General features: G+C 42.3%; 3 protein-coding genes across 4 annotated transcripts in view; 1 reads left to right on the top strand and 2 right to left on the bottom strand.

The window, feature by feature from the left end:
• LOC140577232 (uncharacterized) overlaps positions 1-26,844 on the bottom strand; it is a 222,032-nt gene that overhangs the window by 3,113 nt on the left and 192,075 nt on the right. The gene's annotated exons all lie outside the window — the stretch shown is intronic.
• Positions 1-26,844, top strand: part of LOC140577237 (butyrophilin-like protein 8) — a 161,721-nt gene that overhangs the window by 72,811 nt on the left and 62,066 nt on the right. The window lies entirely within an intron of this gene.
• The window catches only part of LOC140577233 (ribonuclease inhibitor-like), a 75,046-nt gene that overhangs the window by 3,113 nt on the left and 45,089 nt on the right, over positions 1-26,844 (bottom strand). Inside the window, exons 8-14 of one of the 2 annotated variants that reach the window (XM_072697101.1) lie at positions 26,162-26,332; positions 11,545-11,715; positions 11,141-11,311; positions 10,719-10,889; positions 8,930-9,100; positions 8,426-8,596; positions 3,544-3,714 (exon numbers count right to left, since the gene is read on the bottom strand). In XM_072697101.1, the coding sequence (XP_072553202.1) occupies positions 3,544-3,714; positions 8,426-8,596; positions 8,930-9,100; positions 10,719-10,889; positions 11,141-11,311; positions 11,545-11,715; positions 26,162-26,332 (1,197 nt within the window). The remainder of the gene's footprint in view (positions 1-3,543; positions 3,715-8,425; positions 8,597-8,929; positions 9,101-10,718; positions 10,890-11,140; positions 11,312-11,544; positions 11,716-26,161; positions 26,333-26,844) is intronic. The other variant, XM_072697102.1, reaches the window with a different exon arrangement.

The raw sequence follows: 26,844 nt of genomic DNA, 5'->3' as shown, positions 1-26,844 counted from the left end.
ATGTGAGGAATACAGAGTGTGTGTGAGGAGTACAGAGTGTGTATAAAGAGTACAGAGTGTGTGTGAGGAGTACAGAGTGTGTATAAAGAGTACAGAGTGTGTGTGAGGAGTACAGAGTGTGTATAAAGAGTACAGAGTGTATGTGAGGAATACAGAGTGTGTGTGAGGAGTACAGAGTGTGTATAAAGAGTACAGAGTGTGTGTGAGGAATACAGAGTGTGTATAAAGAGTACAGAGTGTGTGTGAGGAATACAGAGTGTGTGAGGAGTACAGAGTGTTTATAAAGAGTACAGAGTGTGTGTGAGGAGTACAGAGTGTGTATAAAGAGTGCAGAGTGTGTGTGAGGAATACAGAGTGTGTGTGAGGAGTACAGAGTGTGTATAAAGAGTACAGAGTGTGTGTGAGGAATACAGAGTGTGTGTGAGGAGTACAGAGTGTTTATAAAGAGTACAGAGTGTGTGTGAGGAGTACAGAGTGTGTATAAAGAGTGCAGAGTGTGTGTGAGGAATACAGAGTGTGTGTGAGGAGTACAGAGTGTGTATAAAGAGTACAGAGTGTGTATAAAGAGTACAGAGTGTGTGTGAGGAATACAGAGTGTGTGTGAGGAGTACACAGTGTGTATAAAGAGTACAGAGTGTGTGTGAGGAATACAGAGTGTGTGTGAGGAAAACAGTGTGAGGAGTACAGAGTCTGTGTGTGAGGAGTATAGAGTGTGTGTGAGAGGAGAACAGTGTGTGTGTATACAGAGTACAGAGTGTGTATAAAGAGTACAGAGTGTGTTTAAAGAGTACAGAGTGTGTATTAAGAGGACAGAGTGTGTGTGAGGAATACAGAGTGTGTGTGAGGAAAACAGTGTGAGGAGTACAGAGTCTGTGTGTGAGGAGTATAGAGTGTGTGTGAGAGGAGAACAGTGTGTGTGTATACAGAGTACAGAGTGTGTATAAAGAGTACAGGGTGTGTATAAAGAGTACAGAGTGTGTGAGAGGAGAACAGTGTGTGTGTGAGGAGTACAGAGTGTGTGTGAGGAGTACAGAGTGTGTATAAAGAGTACAGTGTGTGTATAAAGAGTACAGAGTGTGTGAGAGGAGAACAGTGTGTGTGTGTAAGGAGTACAGAGAGTGTGTGTGAGGAATACAGAGTGTGTGTGAGGAAAACAGTGTGTGAGGAGTACAGAGTGTATGTGAGGAGAACAGTGTGTGCGTAAGGAGTACAAAATGTGTGTGAGGAGAACAGTGTGTGTGTAAGGAGTACAGAGTGTGTGTGAGGAGAACAGTGTGTGTGTGAGGAGTACAGAGTGTGTGTGAGGAGTACAGAGTGTGTATAAAGAGTACAGTGTGTGTATAAAGAGTACAGAGTGTGTGAGAGGAGAACAGTGTGTGTGTGTAAGGAGTACAGAGAGTGTGTGTGAGGAATACAGAGTGTGTGTGAGGAAAACAGTGTGTGAGGAGTACAGAGTGTATGTGAGGAGAACAGTGTGTGCGTAAGGAGTACAAAATGTGTGTGAGGAGAACAGTGTGTGTATAAGGAGTACAGAGTGTGTGTAAGGAGTACAGTGTGTGTGTGAGGAGAACAGTGTGTGTGTAAGGAGTAAAGAGTGTGTGTGAGGAGTAAAGAGAGTGTAAAGAGTACAGAGTGTGTGTGAGGAGTACAGTGTGTGTGAGGAGTACAGTGTGTGTGAGGAGAACAGTGTGTGTGTAAGGAGTAAAGAGTGTGTGAGGAGAACAGTGTGTGTGTAAGGAGTAAAGAGTGTGTGAGGAGAACAGTGTGTGTGTAAGGAGTAAAGAGTGTGTGTGAGGAGAACAGTGTGTGTGTAAGGAGTAAAGAGTGTGTGTGAGGAGTACAGAGTGTGTGAGGAGTACAGTGTGTGTGAGGAGTACAGTGTGTGTGAGGAGAACAGTGTGTGTGTAAGGAGTAAAGAGTGTGTGAGGAGAACAGTGTGTGTGTAAGGAGTAAAGAGTGTGTGTGAGGAGTAAAGAGAGTGTAAAGAGTACAGAGTGTGTGTAAGGAGTACAGAGTGTGTGAGGAGTACAGTGTGTGTGAGGAGTACAGTGTGTGTGTAAGGAGTACAGAGTGTGAATAAGAAGTACAGAGTGTGTGTGAGGAGAACAGAGTGTATGTAAGGAGTAAAGAGTGTGTGTAAGGAGTACAGTGTGTGTGTGAGGAGTACAGAGTGTGAATAAGAAGTACAGAGTGTGTGTGAGGAGAACAGTGTGTGTGTAAGGAGTACAGAGTGTGTGTGAGGAGAACAGAGTGTGTGTAAGGAGTAAAGAGTGTGTGTGAGGAGTAAAGAGAGTGTATAAAGAGTACAGTGTGTGTATAAAGAGTACAGAGTGTGTGAGAGGAGAACAGTGTGTGTGTGAGGAGTACAGAGTGTGAATAAGAAGTACAGAGTGTGTGTGAGGAGAACAGTGTGTGTGTAAGGAGTACAGAGTGTGTGTGAGGAGAACAGAGTGTGTGTAAGGAGTAAAGAGTGTGTGTGAGGAGTACAGAGTGTGTATAAAGAGTACAGTGTGTGTATAAAGAGTACAGAGTGTGTGAGAGGAGAACAGTGTGTGTGTGTAAGGAGTACAGAGAGTGTGTGTGAGGAATACAGAGTGTGTGTGAGGAAAACAGTGTGTGAGGAGTACAGAGTGTATGTGAGGAGAACAGTGTGTGCGTAAGGAGTACAAAATGTGTGTGAGGAGAACAGTGTGTGTATAAGGAGTACAGAGTGTGTGTAAGGAGTACAGTGTGTGTGTGAGGAGAACAGTGTGTGTGTAAGGAGTAAAGAGTGTGTGTGAGGAGTAAAGAGAGTGTAAAGAGTACAGAGTGTGTGTAAGGAGTACAGAGTGTGTGAGGAGTACAGTGTGTGTGAGGAGTACAGTGTGTGTGAGGAGAACAGTGTGTGTGTAAGGAGTAAAGAGTGTGTGAGGAGAACAGTGTGTGTAAGGAGTAAAGAGTGTGTGAGGAGAACAGTGTGTGTGTAAGGAGTAAAGAGTGTGTGTGAGGAGTACAGAGTGTGTGAGGAGTACAGTGTGTGTGAGGAGTACAGTGTGTGTGAGGAGAACAGTGTGTGTGTAAGGAGTAAAGAGTGTGTGAGGAGAACAGTGTGTGTGTAAGGAGTAAAGAGTGTGTGTGAGGAGTAAAGAGAGTGTAAAGAGTACAGAGTGTGTGTAAGGAGTACAGAGTGTGTGAGGAGTACAGTGTGTGTGAGGAGTACAGTGTGTGCGTAAGGAGTACAGAGTGTGAATAAGAAGTACAGAGTGTGTGTGAGGAGAACAGTGTGTGTGTAAGGAGTACAGAGTGTGTGTGAGGAGAACAGAGTGTGTGTAAGGAGTAAAGAGTGTGTGTGAGGAGTAAAGAGAGTGTAAAGAGTACAGAGTGTGTGTAAGGAGTACAGAGTGTGTGAGGAGTACAGTGTGTGTGTAAGGAGTAAAGAGAGTGTGTGTGTGAGTAGTAGAGTGTGTGTGAGGAGTAGAGAGAGTGTGTGTGAGTAGTAGAGTGTGTGTGAGGTGTAGAGAGTGTGTGTGTGTGAGTAGTACAGTGTAAAATTCAGATACTTACTTTACTGTCAGGTAAGGAAATTTCTGCTTCAGCTGAGAGATATTCTCCCGTCCTGACTCTGTTATCTGATTATGGTTCAGATCCAGTTGTGTTAAAGCTGATGAGGGGTTTTCTGTAAGAGCTGAAGTCAGAGCAGCACAGCCTGTATATGTGATTCTGCAGTTAGACAACCTGCAGAGAGAAGAAGAAGAACATCTCATTAACATCTGTGATCTTCACTCAGTCCTCCTCTCTGTTTACCCTGATGAACCACAGTTCATCACATTCATAACCAGCTCCCTCACACATTACTGCTCTCTGAGGAAAACATCAGTCAGTATCAATCAACCACTACAGTCCAGCTTTACTTTTCTTCAGGAGGAGATCCCGTGCCGTCAGTTCCTGGAAGATTCAGTAGAAGGAAGACTCATCGTCCATTTCTCAGAAATGAAGAGTGAAAATGACTCAAACACACATCCAGCTGAACCCCCTCATCTACAGTCTCTGTACTGATGAGGAGCATTTCTTACACACTCTACATCATGAGGTCAGACATCTCCAGACCCGGGACAATGTCACGCTGACTGGAGACCCAGAGTCCAGGAGAGGAACAGTCAACAAAGTTCTAGACTCCAGAACATTTCCTTAACCAGACTTTCATTCACTGCAACGGTATCTGTACTCAGAGAAACTGTCCTGAACTCCCTTATACAGATCACCGATCTCAGCCCCTCTGACACCAACCCCACTGATCTCAGCCCCTCTGACACCAACCCCACTGATATCAGCCCCTCTGACACAGACCCCACTGATATCAGCCCCTCTGACACCAACCCCACTGATCTCAGCCCCTCTGACACCAACCCCACTGATCTCAGCCCCTCTGACACCGACCCCACTGATATCAGCCCCTCTGACACCGACCCCACTGATCTCAGCCCCTCTGACACCAAACCCACTGATCTCAGACCCTCTGACACCGACCCCACTGATATCAGCCCCTCTGACACCGACCCCACTGATCTCAGCCCCTCCGACACCGACCCCACTGATCTCAGCCCCTCCGACACCGACCCCACTGATCTCAGCCCCTCCGACACCGACCCCACTGATATCAGCCCCTCCGACACCGACCCCACTGATCTCAGCCCCTCCGACACCGACCCCACTGATCTCAGCCCCTCCGACACCGACCCCACTGATACCGACCCCACTGATATCAGCCCCTCCGACACCGACCCCACTGATATCAGCCCCTCTGACACCGACCCCACTGATTATTGGAGATTTAAATTTAAATTATACTTATATTTAAATTATACTGGAGATTATTGGAGATTTAAATGTCAAACTTTAATTATTTACTCTATTTAAATATTTATTAATTTCATTTATTTTTAACCATTAACTTCAGCACTGTAAGCCCTCAGAGAAACAGTCCTGATCATGTCCTGAACAGGAAGGGTAAAGAGCTGGTGCGCCTGGCTGGTGTCAATCTTCAGGTAGGTATATACTTAATGGTAGGTTCCTATGGGGACCCTTTAGAGAGGTTTAGGTGCTGCTCAGCTCTTGGAGCTTTCAGATCACTGTCAAATCAACTTTATCTTAAAAAGAATCAGTCAGAATTTAACCATGAAAACATGAACACACCCTGACCTCATATCTCCTTACTGTCTGAGATATGAAGCAGATCCTCACCAAATACACCAAATACTCAGTGAGAGGGGAGAGAGTGAGTGGTCACTGCACTTTCTCCTAAACTGTCCCAAATATGAACGAATCAGAGCTAAATAATTTAATCAGTTTGAGAAATGAGGGCAGTTCAGAGCCCTGAGAGAGAGACAGAAACTGACCATTATATAAGGAGAGGGTTCATCAGCCTGCACATAACCCCCATAATAAATCACAGAAGATATGTTGATTAATTAACTGACTTGATATGTATTACTATATGTATTACTATTATTTTGTGTGTATATTTATATTTATTACAATTTTTACAGATCAAACATTTTATTAATTTTGTTTTATTTATTATTAAAATGCTTTGACAATACCAGTGTAAATATATCAAGAACACAAACTTAACTTTGAAAGTGGGAGAGAAAGAGAGAGAGAGAGAGACAGAGAGACTTTTTATATTACACGTTATAAGATAAGATAACACGTTATAAATCCTTTATTAGTCCAACAGTGGGAAAATTCTCAAATTGCACCCCAAGGGTGCTACCGACTCCTCACAGCACCACACCACATTAAAAGTCTCCAGATCAGACACACACTTATAATAATTAAAATCAACCAAAACTCTGGATTTCTAGATCTGAAGAGAGTAACATTCAGCTGACTGTTTCACACTGTTCTTGCGGCTGATGCACACTGCCTGTTTAGCCTGACCAAGAATAAAATCAGCTGACACCTGGATCTGAACATACCTAAAACCCAGGATTAAAGTCTGAGGTGTAAAACAGTGCATAAAAGCGTGAAACACTGTTTCCCTCTGAGGACAGAAAGGACAGCATTGTGTGACCTCAGGGTTTAAAACAGAGATAAAAGAGTTGACTGAGACAATACCATGTAAAACCCTCCACTGGAGGTCCGCCACTCTTTTAGCTAACGGTGGTTTATACAACTCTCTCCATTCCGGGTGAACATCATCACTAAGACCTAGAGCAGCCCGCCACGGCGTATCGGGTCTGCCGTCCAGTCGCTTCTTATTAAAAACCTTTACACAAACCCCATACAGATGCTTACCCGAGACTGAACTGAGCTCCATACCCAGCCCCTCTGTGCAGTTCAGGAGGGGACCATGACAGTCCTGCAGGCCAGGAGTGATAGCATTCCCGCACCAAGGTCTGTTAGCATCACTCTTTCGTCCGAGGTGAGCTCTGACCTCACCCAGAGGGACCGCACCCCTAAATGCATGACGATCAAGCCAGGCCAGGTAGAGGGCATTATTTCTAGTGTGCGCCCACGTATACGGTCTCTGTGGTCCATGTAAGGTCTTCCAAACCTCACACAGGTCGTGGGCCTTCAAGAACTCACATAGCCACCTACAGGAGGCACTGTGGAGTTCCAAGTGTTTTTTGTCCAGGTTATCAGCTGTAAGGTTAAAATCCCCACCCAGGCATAAAATCAGTAAATCGACGCGTTGGCGGGCCGACACGCTGCTAAGTGAGCTACCACGATCACGTGACCAACGGCCCCAAGGGCATAGCACTTAATCTGAAAGCAGGCAAAACTGAGGCGAAAATAAAGTCAGCCGGGAGTTAAACCCAGGCCGCGAGACAGACGCTCTGCCGCTTCTAACCAACAAACAAACTTAAAAGGGGTGTGTTTGATAACAGGTGGAATGAAAACAAATGCTGCTTCTAACACGGGACAAGGCGGGAAAACAAATAAAAGATGCCAGGGGAGAACACTGGCTACCTCAAAACCTCGAGGAAAATGAAAACTAAAGACAAAAGGACCTCCCGAAAGAAATAAGAAAACTGAGAATTTACAGGGAAGGCAGGCTTCCTCTGTTAAACGAGTGTATGTGTGCTAACATGCACACACACATACCCACAAACACACACACTGCACAGACACAAGAAACTCTCGGGAAAGAGCGGGAAAAACCTGGAGTTCTGACAGAGGGAAACAAACACAGGAGAAACACACAAAGGACAGTGTGACCCACTCAGTCTTCAGCTCGAGAATGTGGCTGACACACACACTTAATCAGAGTCAAAAGATCCAGCAGTGGGGCAACTGGATCAGAGTGCTTTTATAGCCCTTTGCCCAGGTGTTGTAAATCGGGCTTAATTGCTGGCTGGCAGGGGGAGGCCCTGCCCTAGAGCTTACACTGTCTAAAACACCTTCCTCTCAACTCCTTCAGGAGGAGCATCAACTCTGAGCAGCCTCCCAGGTAAGATCTCATCAACTGTATACATCAACTGTGCAGGGAATAAAACTACTAGCAAATAAAACCCCAACACCACCCCTTACACTGGAGTTACTACTTAAAATGACCAGCCCGTCCCCCCTTAGCCCAGTCAACAGTATTAACGTCATTGCTGTGTCTCCTGGAAAAAGAACACATCAGCTCACTTCTGCTTCGTCATTAAGTCATCAGGTCGTGCATCACATTTGTGATGTTGCAATAGTGATCACACTCCAGCTGCACATTTATGTAGTGATAGTTCTTTCTGATCTTTCGAGGCGTCCGAGGCGTCTTTATCATGATCCTCTATCAGTAACACTGTGAATGTGTGGAAAACTGTCTCTCCTAAAAAAATCAGTCTTAACCTCTTGCTCCTCTCAGGACGGGAGTTTAACCGTTTTATGTAGCCGCCGGTGAACCGTTCGTCTCCCGCCACAGACTGGAAACTCCCAGTTGCAAAAAATCGCAGTGCTATCAGGAGCTGTAACACTGCAGGTAACGCGTGGTTCTGGATCTTCTAGCTCGCTGCTGATTTCGTAAACTGAACAATGGTCAAATCTGTACTCTCTTAAATGTTCATCACTCAGATGGTCTAGAGGAGTTTCTCTATCTCGGAAAACTCGCCTAGGTACATGGTCGTCTTCAAAAACCCCCAAAAACTCATATTTTCCATAAAGCCATATTCCCAGCCTTTACAGTGTTCAGTGTTCAGGTGAGATTTTACGTCCTGTAAATAATTCTAAGAGAAATGACAGTTAAGGAATGTTATGCAACACTTAAGGGTCCCTACTAAAACTTAAGGGGGCGTTTAGGGGTTTATGATGATTTCCCTTGAGAAAGCCCTTAAGTAAAACTTAAAGCTTTTTTTCTGCAACACACTGAACTATAAGAGATGTTTAAATCTTGAGGGAAATTTTCACTTTAGGTGTTTTAGAGAGAGAGTGTGTGTGTGAGTCCACCAGTAACAGATGATCTTACCTCAGTGTCTCCAGTTTACAGTGCTCACTCTTCAGTCCCTCACTGAGCTTCTTCACTCCTGAATTCAGCAGATTATTCTTACTCAGGTTCAGATCTTTCAGTGAGTTCACTGATCTGAGAACTGAGACCAGAACTGAACAGCTTTCCTCTGTGAGATTGCAACCTTTCAGACTGGAAGAGAAAAGACACATCAGAAACACACTCTCTCTCTCATACTCTCATTTACTCTCTCTCTCATACTCTTTCTTACTCTCTCTCTCTTACTCTCACTGTCACTCTCTCACTCTCTTATACTCCTACTTTCTCTCATACTCTCACTCTCTCTCGCATACTTTCACTTTCTCACATAATCTCTCTCATACTCTCACTCTCATACTCTCACTTACTCTCTCTCTCTCTCTGACAAAAACACAAGCTGCATGCATAGAGAGTGTGTGTGTGTGTGTGTGAGCTGTGTGTACTGTATGTACTGTATAAGCATCCATCAGTAATAGATGATCTTACCTCAGTGTCTCCAGTTTACAGTGCTCACTCTTCAGTCCCTCACTGATCTTCTTCACTCCTGAATCCAGCAGATTATTCTTACTCAGGTTCAGATCTTTCAGTGAGTTCACTGATCTGAGAACTGAGACCAGATCTGAACAGCTTTCCTCTGTGAGAGAACAACTTTCCAGACTGGAAGAGAAAAGACACATCAGGAACACTGACAACTCTCTCACTCTCTCTCATACTCTCACTCACTCTCTCATACTCTCTCTTATACTCTCTCTCTCTCATATTCTTACTCACTCTTACTCGCTCTCATACTCTCACTCTCTCTCTCATACTCTCATTACCTCTCTCTCTTTCTCATACTCTCGTTTTCTCTCTCTCTCTCTCATATTCTTACTCACTCTCTTACTCGCTCTCATACTCTCACTCTCTCTCTCTCATACTCTCACTCTCTCTCTCTCATACTCTCATTACCTCTCGCTCTTTCTCATACTCTCGTTTTCTCTCTCTCTCTCTCATATTCTTACTCACTCTTACTCGCTCTCATACTCTCACTCTCTCTCATACTCTCATTACCTCTCGCTCTTTCTCATACTCTCGTTTTCTCTCTCTCTCTCATATTCTTACTCACTCTTACTTGCTCTCATACTCTCACTCTCTCTCTCTCATTACCTCTCGCTCTTTCTCATACTCTCGTTTTCTCTCTCTCTCTCATATTCTTACTCACTCTTACTTGCTCTCATACTCTCACTCTCCCTCTCTCATTACCTCTCGCTCTTTCTCATACTCTCGTTTTCTCTCTCTCTCTCATATTCTTACTCACTCTTACTTGCTCTCATACTCTCACTCTCTCTCTCTCATTACCTCTCGCTCTTTCTCATACTCTCGTTTTCTCTCTCTCTCTCATATTCTTACTCACTCTTACTTGCTCTCATACTCTCACTCTCTCTCTCTCATTACCTCTCGCTCTTTCTCATACTCTCGTTTTCTCTCTCTCTCTCATATTCTTACTCACTCTTACTTGCTCTCATACTCTCACTCTCTCTCTCTCATTACCTCTCGCTCTTTCTCATACTCTCGTTTTCTCTCTCTCTCATATTCTTACTCACTCTTACTTGCTCTCATACTCTCACTCTCTCTCTCTCATTACCTCTCGCTCTTTCTCATACTCTCGTTTTCTCTCTCTCTCTCATATTCTTACTCACTCTTACTTGCTCTCATACTCTCACTCTCTCTCTCTCATAACCTCTCGCTCTTTCTCATACTCTCGTTTTCTCTCTCTCTCATATTCTCACTTACTCTCTCACTCGCTCTCATACTCTCACTCTCTCTCTCTCTCATACTCTCATTACCTCTCGCTCTTTCTCATACTCTCGTTTTCCCTCTCTCACTCTCATATTCTTACTCACTCTCTTACTCGCTCTCATACTCTCACTGTCTCTCTCTCATACTCTCAATACCTCTCGCTCTTTCTCATACTCTCGTATTCTCTCTCTCTCGCTCTCATACTCACTTACTCTCTCACTCTCTCTCATACTCTCACTGTCTCTCTCTCATACTCTCATTACCTCTCGCTCTTACTCATACTCTCGTTTTCTCTCTCTCTCATATTCTCACTTACTCTCTCACTCGCTCTCATACTCTCACTTACTCTATCTCTCTCTCTCTCTGACAAAAACGCTCACACGCTGCATGCGCAGAGAGAGCGAGAGAGAGAGACAGAGAAAGAAAGAGAAAGAGAGAGAGAGTGTGTGTGTCTGTGTGTGTGTGATCTGCATTCATCAGTAACGGATGATCTTACCTCAGTGTCTCCAGTTTACAGTGCTCGCTCTTCAGTCCCTCACTGAGCTCCTTCACTCCTGAATCCTGCAGATTATTCTCAGTCAGGTTCAGATCTTTCAGTGATTTCACTGATCTGAGAACTGAGACCAGAACTGAACAGCTTTCCTCTGTGAGAGAACAACTTTCCAGCCTGGGAGAGAAAAGACACATCAGGAACACTGACAACTCTCACTCTCACTCTCTCACTCTCAAACTCTCACTCTCTCATACTCTCACTCTCAAACTCTCTTTCTTTCATACTCTCACTTACTCTCGCGTTTCTCTGACAAAAATGCTCACACACGCTGCATGTGCTGAGAGAGAGAGTGTGTGTGTGTGTGTGTGTGAGCTGTGTGTACTGTATGTACTGTATAAGCATTCATCAGTAATGGATGATCTTACCTCAGTATCTCCAGTTTACAGTGTTCACTCTTCAGTCCCTCACTGAGCTCCTTCACTCCTGAATCCTGCAGTTCATTCTCACTCAGGTTCAGATCTTTCAGTGAGTTCACTGATCTGAGAACTGAGGCCAGAACTGAACAGCTTTCCTCTGTGAGAGAACACCTTTCCAGACTGGGAGAAAAAAGACACATCAGAAACACACTCTCTCTCTCTCTCATACTCTCACTCTCAAACTCTCACTCTCTCATACTCTCACTCTCAAACTCTCACTCTCTCATACTCTCACTTACTCTCTCTCTCTCATTACTCTGACAAAAATGCTCACAAACGCTGCATGTGCTGAGAGAGTGTGTGTGTAGGCTGTGTGTGTGTGATTTGCATTCCCCAGTAATTGATGATCTTACCTCAGTGTCTCCAGTCTACAGTGTTTACTCTTCAGTCCCTCACTGATCTTCTTCACTCCTGAATCCTGCAGATTATTCTTACTCAGGTTCAGATCTTTCAGTGAGTTCACTGATCTGAGAACTGAGGCCAGAACTGAACAGCTTTCCTCTGTGAGAGAACACCTTTCCAGCCTGGAAGAGAGAAACATGTGAATCTGCAGTTGTTCTTTATTCTGTATCAGAATTATAGGATGAAAGGACCAATAGAAACACGTCAGCACCAACTCCGAAAAACATCTCTACGATTCTAAACGTTCAGAACGTTTTATTCTTCACCACAACCAGAGAACCTGAGAAATGATCATATACCAGAACCCTGACTCCAGCACACACACACACGCACACACACACACACACACACACAAATACTCAACTATACCACACTCATGAACTCACACTCACACATACTCAATACTCAACTATACCATACTCACACACACACACACATACTCAGTACTCAACTATACCACACTCTCTCACACACAGACTCAACTATACCACACACACACAGACTCAATACTCAACTATACCACACTCTCTCACACACAGACTCAATACTCAACTATACCACACACACACAGACTCAATACTCAACTATACCACACTCACGCACTAAATACTCAACTATACCACACACACACACTCAATACTCAACTATACCACACACACTCAATACTCAACTATACCACACTCACGCACTAAATACTCAACTATACCACACACACACACTCAATACTCAACTATACCACACTCACGCACTCAATGCTCAACTATACCACACTCACACACACACACACTCAATACTCAACTATACCACACTCACGCACTCAATGCTCAACTATACCACACTCACACACACACACACTCAATACTCAACTATACCACACACACACACACACACTCAATACTCAACTATACCACACTCACACACTCAATGCTCAACTATACCACACTCACACACACACACTCAATACTCAAATATACCACACTCACGCACTAAATACTCAACTATACCACACACACACACACTCAATACTCAACTATACCACACACACTCAATACTCAACTATACCACACTCACGCACTAAATACTCAACTATACCACACACACACACTCAATACTCAATTATACCACACTCACGCACTCAATGCTCAACTATACCACACTCACACACACACACACTCAATACTCAACTATACCACACACACACACACACACACTCAATACTCAACTATACCACACTCACACACTCAATGCTCAACTATACCACACTCACACACACACACTCAATACTCAACTATACCACACTCACACACAGACTCAATAATCAACTATACCACACTCACACACACACACACACTCAATAATCAACTATACCACACTCACACACTCAATGCTCAACTATACCACACTCACACACAGACTCAATAATCAACTATACCACACTCACACACAGACTTAATAATCAACTATACCACACTCACACACACACACACAATAATCAACTATACCACACACACACACACACACTCAATAATCAACTATACCACACTCACGCACTCAATGCTCAACTATACCACACTCACACACAGACTCAATAATCAACTATACCACACTCACGCACTCAATACTCAACTATACCACACACACACACACAGATTCAATACTCAACTATACCACACTCAAACACTCAATACTCAATTATACCCCACTCACACAATACTCAACTATACCACTCACACACACAATACTCAACTATACCACACTCACACACTCAATACTCAATTATACCCCACTCACACAATACTCAACTATACCACACACACACAATACTCAACTATACCACACTCACACACACAATAATCAACTATACCACACTCACACACACAATACTCAACTATACCACTCACACACACAATACTCAACTATACCACACTCACACACTCAATACTCAATTATACCCCACTCACACAATACTCAACTATACCACTCACACACACAATACTCAACTATACCACACTCACACACACATTCAATCAACTATACCACACTTACACACACAACTATACCACACTCACACACACACAATAATCAACTATACCACACTCACACACCCACACACTCAATACTCAACTATACCACACTCACACACTCAATACTCAACTATACCACACTCACACACTCAATGCTCAACTATACCACACTCACACACTCAATACTCAACTATACCACACTCACACACACACTCAATACTCAACTATACCACACACACAGCACAGCGTCACACACACACACACACACTCTAATACGGTACTAATGCAGTAGCTGCTGTCCATCACTTTACACACTACACCTGTGTGTGACCATGTGTACTCATGTACATATCGAACACTTTTTCAAACAGACTAAATCTACATTTGTGTGTGTGTGTGTGTCTCTTTTGTCTACAGTGAGAGAGTGATGATCTTACCTCAGTGTCTCCAGTTTACAGTGTTACAGTATACCACACTCACACACAAACACACACTCAATACTTAACTATACCACACTCACACACACATTCAATCACCTATACCACACTCACACACTCAATACTCAACTATACCACACTCACACACTCAATACTCAACTATACCACACTCACACACACACACACACAATAATCAACTATACCACACTCACACACTCAATACTCAACTATACCACACTCTCACACACACACACACACAATAATCAACTATACCACACTCACACACTCAATACTCAACTATACCACACTCACACACACACACACAGTCACACTCAATACTCAACTATACCACACTCACGCACTCAATGCTCAACTATACCACACACACACCGACTCAGTAATCAACTATACCACACTCACACACACACAATAATCAACTATACCACACTCACACACACACAATACTCAACTATACCACTCACACACTCAATACTCAACTATACCACACTCACACACACACTCAATACTCAACTATATCACACTCACACACAGACTCAATAATCAACTATACCACACACACAATACTCAACTATACCACACTCACACACTCAATACTCAACTATACCACACTCACACACACACTCAATACTCAACTATACCACACACACACACAGACTCAGTAATAAACTATACCACACTCACACACACACACACACACAATAATCAACTATACCACACTCACACACACACACACACTCAATACTCAACTATACCACACTCACGCACTCAATGCTCAACCATACCACACTCACGCACTCAATACTCAACTATACCACACTCACACACAGACTCAGTAATAAACTATACCACACTCACACACACACACAATAATCAACTATACCACACTCACACACACACACACACACTCAATGCTCAACTATACCACACTCACACACTCAATGCTCAACTATACCACACTCACACACTCAATACTCAACTATACCACACTCACGCACTCAATACTCAACTATACCACACTCACACACTCAATACTCAACTATACCACACACACACACACAATAATCAACTATACCACACTCACACACACACACACACTCAATACTCAACTATACCACTCACACACACAATACTCAACTATACCACACTCACACACTCAATACTCAACTATACCACTCACACACACAATACTCAACTATACCACACTCACACACTCAATACTCAACTATACCACACACACACACACAATAATCAACTATACCACACTCACACACACACACACACTCAATACTCAACTATACCACACTCACACACTCAATACTCAACTATACCACTCACTCACACAATACTCAACTATACCACTCACACACACAATACTCAACTATACCACACTCGCACACACATTCAATCAACTATACCACACTCACACACACACAACTATACCACACTCACACACACACAATAATCAACTATACCACACTCACACACTCAATGCTCAACTATACCACACTCACACACTCAATGCTCAACTATACCACACTCACACACTCAATGCTCAACTATACCACACTCACACACTCAATACTCAACTATACCACACTCACACACTCAATGCTCAACTATACCACACACACACACTCAATACTCAACTATACCACACTCACACACTCAATGCTCAACTATACCACACTCACACACTCAATACTCAACTATACCACACTCACACACACACTCAATACTCAACTATACCACACACACAGCACAGCGTCACACACACACACACACACACTTTAATACGGTACTAATGCAGTAGCTGCTGTCCATCACTTTACACACTACACCTGTGTGTGACCATGTGTACTCATGTACATATCGAACACTTTTTCAAACAGACTAAATCTACATTTGTGTGTGTGTGTGTGTCTCTTTTGTCTACAGTGAGAGAGTGATGATCTTACCTCAGTGTCTCCAGTTTACAGTGTTACAGTATACCACACTCACACACAAACACACACTCAATACTTAACTATACCACACTCACACACACATTCAATCACCTATACCACACTCACACACTCAATACTCAACTATACCACACTCACACACTCAATACTCAACTATACCACACTCACACACACACACACACACACAATAATCAACTATACCACACTCACACACTCAATACTCAACTATACCACACTCACACACACACACACAATAATCAACTATACCACACTCACACACTCAATACTCAACTATACCACACTCTCACACACACACACACACACAATAATCAACTATACCACACTCACACACTCAATACTCAACTATACCACACTCACACACACACACACACAATAATCAACTATACCACACTCACACACTCAATGCTCAACTATACCACACACACACAGACTCAGTAATCAACTATACCACACTCACACACACACAATAATCAACTATACCACACTCACACACACACAATACTCAACTATACCACTCACACACTCAATACTCAACTATACCACACTCACACACACACTCAATACTCAACTATATCACACTCACACACAGACTCAATAATCAACTATACCACACACACAATACTCAACTATACCACACTCACACACTCAATACTCAACTATACCACACTCACACACACACTCAATACTCAACTATACCACACACACACACACACACACAGACTCAGTAATAAACTATACCACACTCACACACACACACACAATAATCAACTATACCACACTCACACACACACACACACTCAATACTCAACTATACCACACTCACACACTCAATGCTCAACCATACCACACTCACGCACTCAATAATCAACTATACCACACTCACACACAGACTCAGTAATAAACTATACCACACTCACACACACACACAATAATCAACTATACCACACTCACACACACACACACACACACACACACTCAATGCTCAACTATACCACACTCACACACTCAATACTCAACTATACCACACTCACACACTCAATACTCAACTATACCACTCACGCACTCAATACTCAACTATACCACACTCACGCACTCAATACTCAACTATACCACACACACACACTCAATACTCAACTATACCACACTCACACACACACAATAATCAACTATACCACACTCACACACACTCAATACTCAACTATACCAAACTCACACACTCAATACTCAATTATACCCCACTCACACACATACACTCAATACTCAACTATACCACACTCACACACTCAATACTCAATTATACCACACTCACACACACACACTCAATACTCAACTATACCACACTCACACACACACTCAATACTCAACTATACCACACACACAGCACAGCGTCACACACACACACACACACACTTTAATACGGTACTAATGCAGTAGCTGCTGTCCATCACTTTACACACTACACCTGTGTGTGACCATGTGTACTCATGTACATATCGAACACTTTTTCAAACAGACTAAATCTACATTTGTGTGTGTGTGTGTGTCTCTTTTGTCTACAGTGAGAGAGTGATGATCTTACCTCAGTGTCTCCAGTTTACAGTGTTACAGTATACCACACTCACACACAAACACACACTCAATACTTAACTATACCACACTCACACACACATTCAATCACCTATACCACACTCACACACTCAATACTCAACTATACCACACTCACACACTCAATACTCAACTATACCACACTCACACACACACACACACAATAATCAACTATACCACACTCACACACTCAATACTCAACTATACCACACTCACACACACACACACAATAATCAACTATACCACACTCACACACTCAATACTCAACTATACCACACTCTCACACACACACACACACAATAATCAACTATACCACACTCACACACTCAATACTCAACTATACCACACTCACACACACACACACAGTCACACTCAATACTCAACTATACCACACTCACGCACTCAATGCTCAACTATACCACACACACACAGACTCAGTAATCAACTATACCACACTCACACACACACAATAATCAACTATACCACACTCACACACACACAATACTCAACTATACCACTCACACACTCAATACTCAACTATACCACACTCACACACACACTCAATACTCAACTATATCACACTCACACACAGACTCAATAATCAACTATATCACACTCACACACAGACTCAATAATCAACTATACCACACACACAATACTCAACTATACCACACTCACACACTCAATACTCAACTATACCACACTCACACACACAATACTCAACTATACCACACTCACACACACACACACAGACTCAGTAATAAACTATACCACACTCACACACACACACACAATAATCAACTATACCACACTCACACACACACACACACTCAATACTCAACTATACCACACTCACGCACTCAATAATCAACTATACCACACTCACACACAGACTCAGTAATAAACTATACCACACTCACACACACACACAATAATCAACTATACCACACTCACACACACACACACACACACACACACTCAATGCTCAACTATACCACACTCACACACTCAATACTCAACTATACCACACTCACACACTCAATACTCAACTATACCACTCACGCACTCAATACTCAACTATACCACACTCACGCACTCAATACTCAACTATACCACACACACACACTCAATACTCAACTATACCACACTCACACACACACAATAATCAACTATACCACACTCACACACACTCAATACTCAACTATACCAAACTCACACACTCAATACTCAATTATACCCCACTCACACACATACACTCAATACTCAACTATACCACACTCACACACTCAATACTCAATTATACCCCACTCACACACACACACTCAATACTCAACTATACCCCACTCACACACACACACTCAATACTCAACTATACCACACTCACACACTCAATACTCAATTATACCCCACTGACACACACACTCAATACTCAACTATACCCCACTCACACACACACACACACTCAATACTCAACTATACCCCACTCACACACACACACACTCAATACTCAACTATACCACACTCACACACTCAATACTCAATTATACCCCACTGACACACACACTCAATACTCAACTATACCACACTCTCACACTCAATACTCAACTATACCCCACTCACTCACACACACACACTCAATACTCAATTATACCACACTCACGCACACACTCAATACTCAATTATACCACACTCACGCACACACTCAATACTCAACTATACCACACTCACACACTCAATACTCAACTATACCACACTCACACACTCAATAATCAACTATACTACACTCACACACCCACACACACACTTATGCACTCTCACACACACACAAAATGAGTGAGAAACATGTTACACGCAATCTGCACAACCGCCAAAAGGAAACATAAATATTTATACAATTTGCCTCAGTTTACAATTAGCCTCTGTTTTTTACCAGATAAAGCCACACAGTGCTGATCCACACCAACACACACATCGTTTCCGTTTTACCTGCTCTAAGATTGAAAGACTCTGCTCTTGGGCCCGTTGGTCACGTGATCGTGGTAGCTCACTCAGTAGCGCGCCGGCCCTCCAACACGGCGGCCTGGGTTCAAACCCCGCTGTAAGTGAGCACCACATTACAGTAACTCATATTTTAACTAGAAGAACCTCTTCTCTTCTCTTTAACTCCAGTCACTGATTTGTTCCAGTAGCAGCAGCAGCTTCAGCAATAATTAATTAAAAATGATTTAACTGAGCTTCCTTCAGGAGATCTTTGGAAATGGCTAAAAACACAGATGGTGGATTATTCATTTATATTTCTCTCAATTAAATATAAAACTCTGCCCAGATAAACTGCTGATCCTGTACCCATATCACTGCGGATACTGATAAATTAAAGATATCTGATGCTTCAGGTGCTGTTCTGTTAGCTGTGAAGCAAAATACACGATTAATAGATATTTACTAACAGAAACAACAGAAATCTCCAGCATAATCTGTTGCATCCATATCAGATGTGTGTGAACGTAGTAGAGTCAGATTCTGTGGGACAGTCGGAATTCGGCACAACACCTGCAGCATGAGAGAAGTGCTGTTCTGCAAGACAAAAGGCCAGTACACCAAAGAGTAAAATGTAGACATGCCTGTCCTGTGTGCTGGTGAGTTCAGGCCCAGTTCAGGTTTAAAAAACCTCAGTCATAATGAATAAATAGGTCTAGGCATAATAATAAGAAACAAGAAATGCTCCTTTAAGAGCAGGAATCAGGGTTCCACTCTTTTCCACTGAGAGAAAGGGACCTGTGCTAATGACAACAGGCAGTGGGACCTCCTCAATATGTTGCTAATATTGATACATATGAAAACAGGTCTTTGAGGGTCTGCAGTTATCACCTAGTGGCAGTGAACTACCAGTGGTTTTCCCATGACCTGAAACATGGCAGGAACAGATTTACAGTGTTTGGAGGTTGGTTAACTCCTGAGGAATACAGTAGGAAATTGTTTGGTAGTTTTATGACATTCAGTCTGTTTAGTTTGGTACAGAACCTTCATCAGTCATTTCATCATTCTTTTCATCTACTCTGTTCATTTAGTTAATTAGCATAATTACTGAGCAAAGAGCATGTTAGACTCCTGAAATTTCTGATCAAGAGTGTAGACAGTCATCATGAAGAACAGTGCTGTCAGTCATAGCGTGTGTGTACAGTGTGTAGATGTATACATGTCCTACAATCTCACACTGTGTGTTTCTCAGAACAGCTGAACAATTAGAGCTCAGTACAGAAGAAAAACCCAGCTAATTCTAAGTCTTACTTTCTTTACAGTCTTAAACACACAGTGGTCACCTCCTGAAAGTGTGGTGTGTTTGTGGTCAGTTCTCTGAGAGAATCTTTATCACGACTGTTCATCACTAACACTGGTGGACGACAGCTTTCTCCATGATCTTATTAATAAAGGGAAGTTGTGAAATGGGTCTGTAACTCAATAGTTTACATGGATCAAGGTCAGGTTAAGGAGGAAATTAATGTAATTATCTCAGCTGACCAGCTGACATCTCCCTGAGCAGCTCCACTGTCCCAACGTGCCTAAAGACCACCACCATTATCCTGATGCCAAAGAAGTCCACAGTGACCTGCCTCAATGACTATGGTCCCGTTGCACTCACTCCCACCATCAGGAAGTGTTTCGAGAGGCTAGTCATGAGGAACATCAAGACCCAACTGCCCCCTTCACTGGACCCCCTGCAATTTGCACATTGTCCCAACCACTCCACAGACGATGCCATCACCACTACCTTTCATCTTTCTCTCTCTCTCACCTGGAGAAGAAGGACACTTAGGACACTTCAGCTCAGCATTCAACACCATAGTCCCACAGAACCTCATCTCAACCTCAAAGCTAAGCCTGCGGGGCCTCAAAACCTCTCTCTGCAACTGGGTCCTGGACCCACCCACCCTTTACACAAACTGTTCTCCCTCCTGCCATCAGAAAGAAGGTATCACAGCATCTGGTCCAACATGACAGTTTTTTTCCACAATCAGACTTCTCAACTCCAGAGACTAAATGGAAGGACTCTTCAATACACACACACACACACACACACACACACACACACACACACACATTCATTCACCCAAGATGTGAATCCCAGACAAATGTGAAAGCATTTTGCACTACATAGTAGCTCAGTGCCTCACTGCACTCTTTGCATATATATTGCGTATAATTGCACATTGTATTTTTGCACAATTACTTGTTTATTTCAAAGTACCTGCTAGAGAACCTCACTAACCTGTGCTGCACTCCACTGCTTTCTGGCTGATCCTCCACAATAACACAGAATACACACTATTTTCACTACAATCTCAGTCAAAGCTCAGTCTGTTACACTAACTCGCCTGCACGCTGTGTCTCGTCTGCACGCTGTGTCTCGTACTGTACTGCCTGCATTGTGTTGTATTGTCTGTCTGCACTTGTATTGTGTTGCACTTGTGTTCTGTATGCACTGTGTCTGTTTTGCACCATGGTCCTGGAGGAACGTTGTTTCGTTTCACTGTGTGCTCTGTATATAGCCCGAGACAGAGCATCATATCCCTGATCAGTAATGGTGTCACTGAGAACAGCTTTAGAATTCAGCTATTAAAATAATCATGGTATAAGTGTACTGCTAGTCTAGTGTTAGATCAATGATGCTGATCAGAGGAAGTTGGGTAAACCAGTTTAATACAGGTTAAGCTGTTAGAACAGACTTCCTCAAGACATACTAATGTCTTTAAAAAAGGCCAGGAAACAGTCAAAGATTTAAGTAATACTGACATTGAAACCTGATTAGCAGCCTAAATTCCTACAAACACGTGTGGTACCGTATGCACTCCGACCCAAAGTGTAAGCTGACCTAGAGCATCTACAAAAACAAGGATTGCATCACTTGCAGGTGGACAGCGTTTTAGCAGGCTGAATCTTTTATATGCTTATTTGCAGGTAGCAGTCAGTGAGAAGTCCTGTGAATGCCTCACTATCACCACTTAAAAGGGTCTATTTGTTTATAACCGACTATCTTGTGGAATTACCTCAGCACCCTCCATCTTTCAAAGAGTGAAGGATCAAGTGCTGCAAGGACTCCCTTACGTGCATTGTTTCTTTGATGACATCTTAGTTACAGGTGCTGAGGATGAAAATCTTGTTGTTTACTTTTTGGTGTATTCTGAAACTGGCTGTTGGCTACAGAGGGTTCAGAGAGAATTCAGGAGGAATTGAAAAGTAGGGCCAATAGCTTCTACTACAGCTTCTACTACACTGACCAGAGAGAGGACATGCGAGAGAAACACACACACACACACATTATATATGTATTTCACTTTCTGCTATTTACTTCTTAGGACTGAAGGATAAGAAAGAGGGGGATTGTGATAATTTCATCCATATTTCGGCATAAATTAAACGTAGTGTTTACAACACTAAACTAAAACACTATTCACTAAAAAAAGAGTGAATTAGAAGATATTTGGGGCCATTAAACTTATTGTGTGCATAAATCTGGAAGGTTTAATCACATTAATGTATTAATGTGCTAATGTTGACTTGACAGCACTAAAGCGCACACACACACAAAGAGTCGGGAGGAGTGTTGAAATGTTTTTTTCGTGTCAGTAAATAGAAATCTGTACTCACAGCTGAAACCAGAAGTTTATCTACACTGTGTGCACTATTATTAGGCAAGTCTTATTGTTGAGGATTATTGTTATTAATCATCAGTTACAGTGCTCTCAGTTAATCCCAAATGTTAAACCTCAAACATGAATTTATGAAGAAAGTAAAAGTGAGGGTTTGGCTTTCTTGGGAGAATATCTATATGTGCACAATTATTGGGCAACCATTATTGTGCAGAATTATTACGCAGCTAAATGAAAAACACATTTTCCCATCTCACTTTTTAAATTTTCATCTGTTTAAGTGAGAATTAAAAACATACAACTTAAAACCTTCCAATAATAATAATCTTTAATCTAAATAATCTTTAATAATACCAGCCTATACCAGTACCCCATCTCCACCTTGCTGGCGTCTGACTTGAAGTGGAGCTCTGTGAACGTTACTGATCCAGCCACAAGCGCCATCTGGTCAAGAGTCACTCTCATTTCACCACTCCATAAAACCTTTGAAAACTCTGTCTTCAGAGATTTCCTGGTCCAGTCTAGATGCTTCAGCTTATGTGTCTTGTTCAGTGGTGGTCGGGTTTCAGCCTTCCTTACTTTGGCCATGTCTCTGAGCACTGAACATCTTGTACTTCTTGCTACTTCAGGAAGGTTGCAGTTCTGGAATATGACAGAACTGGAGGGTAATGGGTTCCTCAAAGCTTCATGCTGGATTCCTCTCAAATCCTCTGCAGTTAATTAGCTTTTTTTCTCAACACGTTCCTTGTGACCCTGTTGACTATTTGCTACAAAATGTTTGATGGTTCTGTAATCATGTCCCAATATCCCCTCTGAGAGACTATTGGTATTTTTGGACATTTCAGAGTCAATTAAATCTCTTTGTTGGCCCTTTTTGCCTGAAGAAAAAAACTGCCTAATAATTATGCACACCTTGATATAGGGTGTTGACCTCCTTAGGCCACACCCTCCCTCATTACACAGACACACATCACCTGCTATTCTTAAATCCATTAAGCATTCAAGTTTATCCAGCTTGGAGTTAGAAAATATGCCTAAGAATGATAACATGGTCAAAATACTCACTTGCTAATGACCGTGCACACAGTGTACACTGTCTGATCTCAAATCAGACTAAACCTTTCTGGTTATAGATCAGTTAGGATCTTCTGATATCTTTGCTGATTTCTTTTGATTTTCTCACAATGTCACACAAGGTAACTGTGTGTTTGAGGTGTGCCTTAAAAATACATCCACAGGTGTGCCTCCAATGAACTAAAATGTTGTCAATTAACCTATGAAAATCTTCCAAAGCCATGACCTCCTCTGTGCTTTAACCTGTTTCGAATGTTTAAAGATCTTAGTGTATGGAAACTTGTAACCCTGTAGAAAAACAAATGATTTCCTGTCATTATTCTGACATTTAGCAAATAATGTTGGTAATCCTGACTCCCTTAAACCCAGAGAGATTTAAGATCAGACAGTGGATGTAATGTTTTTATACAGTGTATGTACAACTTCTGGTTTTACTGTAAATCATTAGCATTAGTGCTATTAGGGTTCTGTTAGTTGTATTTTTTATCTAAGAATTATTTTTGTGATTAAATAGAGAAGTTTGTTTTACATGAATCTGGTACCGGTTGAATTGCCTCCTGTTCTGAACCTGCTGTGTTAAGATAATAAGCATTGATGTCAGTGCTGTAAGACTTTCCCCTGATCAAACACACCTGATCCAGCTAATCAGCTAATTAACAAGCCCTTCCTGAACTGAAGGCTGTGTTAAATCATGAAACTCCACTGAAGTGTGTAGACGGGTTCTGCAGGACCCCCCTGTCCTCATGCTCAGAGCTGTGATGAAGGCTTGGTTGGACTGATGTAAGTGCGTGAATTCTGATCTGGCTGTCAGATTTTAACACCACTATGAAAGTAAATTCAGTGTGTGCTCTTGTTCACACTGCCACACATTACAAATCTGAGTCACACCTGAAGAAAATCATTGTAATCTGCTTTATGAACGTAGCGTAGGAAACATAAAGGAAAAGGGTCGGTCCAATGTAATGTAATCTGTAGGTAGTTGTTGAAGATCTGAACAGCCTGTCCATTACAGAACTGTGGGTTCAATACATCTGTGTTGCAGCATCAGGATCACCCACAGATCATGTTGACCCCCTTATGATCTATGTATGCTCCAGAGCTCAGCAGAGAACACATCACAGTGACTTCAGGGCTCATTTAAGAGTAATCATTAACACAGAACGTAGAAACATGGAGGTCAGTAGTAAATGATGAGAGACAAAGTGTTGGACATGAATTCTCAGTGTTTAAAAAAAAATTGCTATATTCTATCAGCCTGACTAAAACGGATATAGAGTCTACTGATTAAAACATTCAACAATACATACTGAGTCGAACACTCATCACTGATGAAGCATCATGAGGTCATCAACATTCATCAACAGTTACTGTGAACACTTCTTCACATTTCTTTACAGGTTCTAACCTCTCTTCCCCGTCAGCAGGACCAACCACTGACCCACACACTGCAAAATAACCAGTCACACACCACTGACCGCTTCCTCTCTGCTGGAGGAACTGTACACACTACGTCTGTCTGAGAGTGAAGAGAGTCCAGACTGTTTATAGTTTCACTCTTATTCATATTTATCATCTCACTTTCATCTGAGTGTGATTAATAAAGACTGGACTATCACTGTATAATATTGCTGTTTTCTGGAGAGAGAGGATAAGTGTGTTCTATAAACACTGTCATCTTCCTTTTAATCAAAAAAGACTGGACGACACACACACACACACAGACACCACTAACTATACTTGTGTGAGATCTGGTTGAGTGAGAGAGTGATGATCTTACCTCAGTGTCTCCAGTTTACAGTGTTCACTCTTCAGTCCCTCACTGAGCTTCTTCACTCCTGAATCCTGCAGTTTATTCTTATTCAGGTTCAGATCTTTCAGTGAGTTCACTGATCTGAGAACTGAGGCCAGAACTGAACAGCTTTCCTCTGTGAGAGCACAGTCATTAAGCCTGGAACAGAATGAGGGAGAAGGAAGGAGGGGTTGAGCATAAAGTAAAAGTATGTAAATTAGCTGGGTGGAGCGAGCACAGTAGCGTGACTATCTGCAGCTTCTCCATCTAACATCTGATAAAAGTGAAAGCTCAAACTGCCTGCATATATGAGCTGCATGGCTGACACATGTTCAGGATTCTGCACAGGGAGGGAAAAAGAACAGCTCTAACATTTTAATAATTTTATTTTTAGTTTTATTAAAGCATAATAAATTATTATTAAATAATTTTTAATTGGTCACACAGTTATGCACACAACCTGCCCGTGGTTTTAATGTTATGGCTGATTGGTGTATTCTGTCACTGTTCTACAAAACCCTTATCTCCATTTTTCAGTTTCTGATATAATTTGAATCTGGCAGTTGGATAAAGAGGGTTTTCTTATGAAATACTCTCATTATTTGATGGTAACAGTCAAGCGTGTTCCCAAACATCAGAACATCTTTTTATTCCGGCTGACTCCACCCTAA

This window comes from Salminus brasiliensis, chromosome 14, assembly GCF_030463535.1.
Source record: "Salminus brasiliensis chromosome 14, fSalBra1.hap2, whole genome shotgun sequence".
Taxonomy (NCBI): Eukaryota; Metazoa; Chordata; class Actinopteri; order Characiformes; family Bryconidae; genus Salminus; species Salminus brasiliensis.
Note: the sequence above shows the minus strand (reverse complement) of the source record. Positions and strands in the feature narration are given on the sequence as shown.